The sequence below is a fragment of the Protopterus annectens genome, chromosome 7.part0 (assembly GCF_019279795.1).
Source record: "Protopterus annectens isolate FY-2018-M chromosome 7.part0, PAN1.0, whole genome shotgun sequence".
NCBI classification, from domain to species: Eukaryota; Metazoa; Chordata; order Ceratodontiformes; family Protopteridae; genus Protopterus; species Protopterus annectens.
In genome coordinates, this window is record NC_056739.1 from 446,335,724 (window position 1) to 446,341,723 (window position 6,000).

The following is a 6,000-nucleotide window of genomic DNA, read 5'->3' on the forward strand; positions in this document are numbered from 1 at the left end:
AGAAACCTTGAAGGGAAAATGTAGTGAATCTTACCCTGTGCCCACATTTAGGAATTAGTAGGGATAACGTCTGTTGTTAAGTTGCACTGCAACATGATGATCAGCTTTTCCTACATCGATAGAGCGACAGAGAGTTTAACCTCTTACTACATCAGTGGAAAATGTAGTGAAGCTTACCCTGTGCCCACATTTAGGAATTAGTAGGGATAGCGTCTGTTGTTAAGTTGCACTGCAACATGATGATCAGCTTTTCCTACATCGATAGAGCAACAGAGAGTTTAACCTCTTACTACATCAGTGGCAGATTAGTAGTCAAGATCTTTAATTACTTACACTATTATAAAATATAGTGAGGTTTATTTAAACTTATGGTGCTGCGGTAGCATTGTCGCCTCACAGTAAGACGTTGTCCTGTTCGATTCTCAGCTAGAGCGTCTTCTGTGTGGAGACATGCGTGAATGGGTGTACCTTCATTGAAGGTTGTGCATCAGGGCTGGCAACTCGGCATGTAAAAATCTACTGCCAATCATTAGTAGACCGGAGTTCTGCTGTGGCGACCCCTAACCAGGAAAAGCCAAAAGACAAGAAACAACATTTAAACTTACTAGGCTATAAAGACCCGTTTTAATGTCTGGGCATACCAGATTCTATAAGAGAAGTTCACATTATGTGGGTTGACCAGATGATAAAACCTGTGTGACAGCTGTTTTTTTTGTGACTACATTTAGGTAAATTAAACTCTGTGAACATGATGAATTATGTTTATTTGGGGGTGAATAGGAAGAAGAAAGGGTCCAAGCACTGGGTTGTCAGAGGAAAGTAGGCCTGCCACTCAATTCCCTTTATTGCTGGGGTAAAGTGGTTCATAACTGAAGTGACTGAGTTTCGTTGAACACATTATGCAGCTGAATGTGATGGCATATGAAGGGGGCATGCAAGTAGATAAACCTGTTTTATTAGTTTTGGAGAGAACCATCAATGCAAAAATATTACTATATTTAAAGATAATGATATTAGATAAACAGTTATACAATATTGAATCCAATCCTTTTCTTTGTATTTTACTTTTTTTCTTACTTTTATTTTATTTACTTACATTTTTCAAGTGCATGAACAAGTTTTCACTTTTGAAATGTTTAACAAAAGTGACTTAAAAAGAATGCACAATATAGACACAAAGCAGTTCTTGTGTGATGTTGCATGACTTCCTGAGTTATCATAACTTAAATGCCGGGTAGGAAACAGATCAAGTTAGACAGTTGGTAATCAATTGCTATGTAAACCACTGCATCAAAGGCAGCTCTTACTGCAGTCAGTACCATCTTGGGACTATAAGAGTGTGCAATATCATCATCAATGCCTTAGAAGTGCTGAAACAGTATGAAGTGTCCTTACCTTCATTTCATTTTCTGTTCTGGCCACCTCGGCCATTACATAAATACTGTAAATCTTTTATTCCCTCTGCTGACAACTTGAAACACTTAGCTAGGAAGCAGTTCTACACTCTAAAGCACACAACCACCATTACATCAGTCACAACAGAACTGCTGAAAAGGCAGTCCACACAAAACTACTCAGAGCACCATGCATACTAATCTCAAATATGATTATCACATACTACATGTTATCAAGAAAAAAACACCAAAAGCTGGGTCTTCCTCACCCATCCAAGTCCTGTCTCACAGAAACAGCTAGGAAAACTGTTGCATCTTCATACCTTCTTTCCATACTCTTATATGCATCCCATAAACTCGCAAACTTACAAGATACTCATCAAATGAAGCTAGAGGCACACTTCAATATAGTAGAAAAATTCACTGCTAATGCCCCTTCAAGTCCCACCACTGCCTTGCCTTAAAATAATTACAGTGGATTGAGCTACCACATTATCTGAACCACAATCAGCTACTTGTAGTATACTGAGGAAAATTATCCATCTCTAACAAAAAAAAAACAAACAAAAAAATCCTTTAAGCACGAGCATCTATTTACAGAACTACATTTTAGTGAAAACCTTCTATCAGTCACCGCAAAGTCAAACAATACTGCTAGAAACTCTTTATTGTTTTCAAACTCTGGAACAATTTACCACTTGCCCTTAAAGAAATTTACAAGCTGAAACAACACCTGTCCAACACCTGGCTACAGTCATATCACGCAACAGAAAGCATATAAAAACCACAAACATTAATTCACTTAATAAATATACCATGACTGTCAATAATCTTATATTTTAATTGTAAATGCAAATGAAGAATTCCATCACCACCCCTTCTAAAATTTCCCCTCCTTGTATTTCTCCATTTACTTCCTCTCACTATGTAAGGGTTATTATTACAAACCTTGCAACACTATACAGCTTTAAAATCAGGATTACTGTCTTGTAACTCAATTTCTCAACTCCTACTCCAGTTACAGATTTATTCCTCCAGCTGCATCACACGCTGAGTGTCACGTCGGAATAGGAGCAGATGTAAATCACATCTTATCTTGCCTATCAACTCTTCAGGTTTTACCAGAATGTCCAGATTTTTGCCTTATATTTTTAGTCTGTTCCTCACAAAATTTGCAGTAAATAATAACAAATATTTGAATTTCAGACTTCATATCCTTCACAAAAAAGCATGCTAACATGGCTTTAATTCTAGCAACTTTCTAGGTTTATAAGAAGATTTTTTTTAAATTTGTCCCTATTACTTGGGCCTTTATCCACTCATTATATATGGTTTTGTTCAGATTTTAATGCTAAAAAGTTGAGAGGTATGTCTCTTATGTATATTCTTATCCCTAGCTTTATGTGCCAAACTGGCCTACTTACTATGTAGCTGTTCTGTACTATTATCATCTATAATGTATTCAGACTAGACGATGTATAATTTTGTATTATGTTTATCAGCATTGTATTAATTATCTGCAATGTCATTTTTTACATTTGGAGCTTTTTTTCATGGGCCTCCCCTGATAAGGGGTTTTCTGCCTATTCAGATTTCCCGGTCAACAAAGATAAAATAAAATAATAAATAAAAATAAAGACTGGGAGTTGAGAAATTCCCATGGTACTTTCTGAAGTTATTCAAGACCCTGAGCTTTATGGGCAGAACTAACACTTCAGTTTACTAGGAGATTAGTGGTGTGTTTCTCACCCCACAGTGCCTTTTCGTATGACATCAGACTCTAACACAGAAATTGTGACACCATTTCTAACCATATACCTAGAGCTACTGGCTGCTCAAAATGCCTAAAGCAGGCAATAAAATTAAAAACAATTTTGGCAGTTGCACTATGCCAAACACTAAAAAAAAAAAAATGTTGAAACACTGGATAATGTTAACTCTATCATGGCAAATGATAAAAATTTTAAAATAACTGTATATCATCATGTAAAGTAAGTCATGGTAATGGCAAGTCATCATGAAACATGGAATAGGGTGTGTGTGTGTGTGTGTGTGTGTGTGTGTGTGTGTGTGTGTGTGTGTGTGTGTGTGTGTGTTTGTGCCATGAGGTTGCTTCTAGTCCTGACAGTGCAGCATGTTGTTTTAGGGAAGGCAAATATCGAGCTTTCAAGCAGCATATACACATAGCAGGCCACAGAAATATAATGCCATTACACTAACACTTCTCATACCTTTGTTTAAAAAAAAGTAAAATTTACCTCTCACCTATAAAAAATTGAGAATGATTGTTTTAAAAGTCAGGTAAGTTGAGCTCAAGTTTTAATATCCCTTGTAGGAATCTTGCCTTGTGATGATGACATGGGAGCCTGGTTGCAGATGTGGCATTATAACTACAAGGACACCAAGTATTTGCTTCCCATCCTGGAATTATGACACAAACTAAAACCCTTGCATGTGTACCATAACCCAAATGCTTGTTTCATCAAGAAAGCCTTTAAGTACTAGAAAGAATTTTCTAAATGCCAGAGAACTGAATCTTCTATCCCTGTCTTTTTAAGTAGTGCTGTCAACTGTAGAACTAAACAATCACCTGTTCTGCCTCATACATCCCTTTATAGAGTAGGTCCAATGCTCAGACATGGCACAAACAAGCATATTTATTTTGTTATCTATAGTGTTTTCCCTTGGTTTTATCCTTTCTGTTCATCCATTTGGAAGTGAATAAAATGGCAACATCAAATACTGCCATTTCACACAGGTACCACCCCCTTTTTTAAATAAACACAGGCCTAAAAAAACAGAAAGATGGGCTTTTTAACCCTTTATTTTGCCTTTATCTCTGCTGGCAAACAAGAACCAAATGAATAACTTTTCTTAAAATTTGTTGTCTTAAGCATGAAAAGCTAGATACAGTGAAAATAAAAAGTCCTCAAGTTTGAAGCTGTAATAAAATGGTCATCTTTTATATCTGTGAACGCTGATGAAGCTTTTGCTAACCGTGGAACTGTCAATATGTGTTCAGACAATGTATATTCTATTTACAGGAGGCAAAGTGGTGCTGCAGTAGCATTGTCGCCTCATAGCAAGACGTTGTCCAATTCGATTCACAGCTAGAGCGTCTTCTGTGTGGAGGCATACGTGAATGGGGCGTGCCTTCGTTGAAGGTTGTGCGTCAGGGCTGGTAACCCGGTACGTAAATATCCACTACCAATCATTAGCGGACCGGAGTTCTCCTGTGGCGACCCTTAACCAGGAAAAAACGAAAGACACAAACAAACAGGAGGCAAAGCAGAAACTTATAATGAACTTAGTAGACTGCCACCCTTTGCAAATCAGGCTCAGTTTGCAAATTTTCTTGGTGGTAACTTTAGCCAGCCTAATCCATCACTTAGGCTTTTATCAGTAGGCAGAGACTGGTACTGGAGAACTATAATTTTATAAGTTTTGAATGGACTTACTCCTTATGTATTTTATCTCACTGAGCCTGTTAAACAATGATATAACATGCTTTTTCCTGTGGCATGGGGTATCCCTACTAAGTTATTACACTTGTCTTCCAGCTTGTTTAACCAAAATATTATGAACCTGTGGGGTATACAACTGAAACTAACATACTGATGCAGTCTGAGTCACTCTGCAGTTCCCATACCAAAAGTGATTATTACCCAGTTGTCATGGTATAATATAAAACATTGCATGCCACAGCTCTGTTTACCAACAAAATGGCCAATTCTTAGTTACATACCAGCATATTAGTATACAGTGTTCATGGTTAACAGTACTCATTGAATTAATACTTATATCTTACCTTTAGAAACTGCGTTGCTTTCAAAGTATCCCAGCCATGTGACCGCAAAGCTTCAATGCACTCTTCAGTTGTTACTCCATGGACATTATCCTGGACCTGGAGACAGAAAATATAATGATGGCTGCAAAGCAGATTTTGTAGATGACCACTGCTAAATCAGTGCAGGACCAACAACTTTTCATTCAATTTTTTTATCTTTTAGAACATATTGCTGGGGGATAAACAGCCATGTCATTCTGTTTCTTTCTCCAAAGCTATTTAGTTGACATGGTAACCTAATATACCTGAAAGACCGCATGTTTTTTCTTTTGCTTCTCTTAGCCACAACTGCTTGCAACCTATCAGCCACCTCAAAACCAATCGATTCATTCATTTCGGCCTTACAAGAAGATGACAATTGGCAGAGACCACCCATCATTAAAGGTGCCATCACAGGTGATTAGAGGATTTTTCCTGTATGGTGCTAAAGGGGATGTTCAGTGGACAGACTGCACTGGTCATCCCTCATTTCCAAATCCATGGGACCAGACGACATCCTGGGCTGTGTACTACATGAACTACAATATGAACTGGCACCTCACCTAAGTGTCATGTTTAATCATAGCCTCACCTCAGGTTTCGTGCCCACTGAGTGGCGCAGAGCTACAGTTATGCCAATCCACAAGGGGGGATCCACCTTGGATCCCGGAAACTACCATCCCATCAGTCTGACAAGCCTTATCTGCAAGGCCATGGAGCGTATTATCATGGAACTTATAAACAAAGACATTGGCAACCTTCAAACACTGGACCCCACCC

At 38.0% G+C, this 6,000-nt stretch overlaps 1 protein-coding gene across 1 annotated transcript in view; it reads right to left on the minus strand.

Moving 5' to 3' along the window:
* The window catches only part of TNK1 (tyrosine kinase non receptor 1), a 368,229-nt gene that overhangs the window by 21,921 nt on the left and 340,308 nt on the right, over window positions 1-6,000 (minus strand). The window contains exon 14 of the mRNA XM_044077026.1: window positions 5,203-5,298. Coding sequence (XP_043932961.1) covers window positions 5,203-5,298 — 96 coding nt within the window. The remainder of the gene's footprint in view (window positions 1-5,202; window positions 5,299-6,000) is intronic.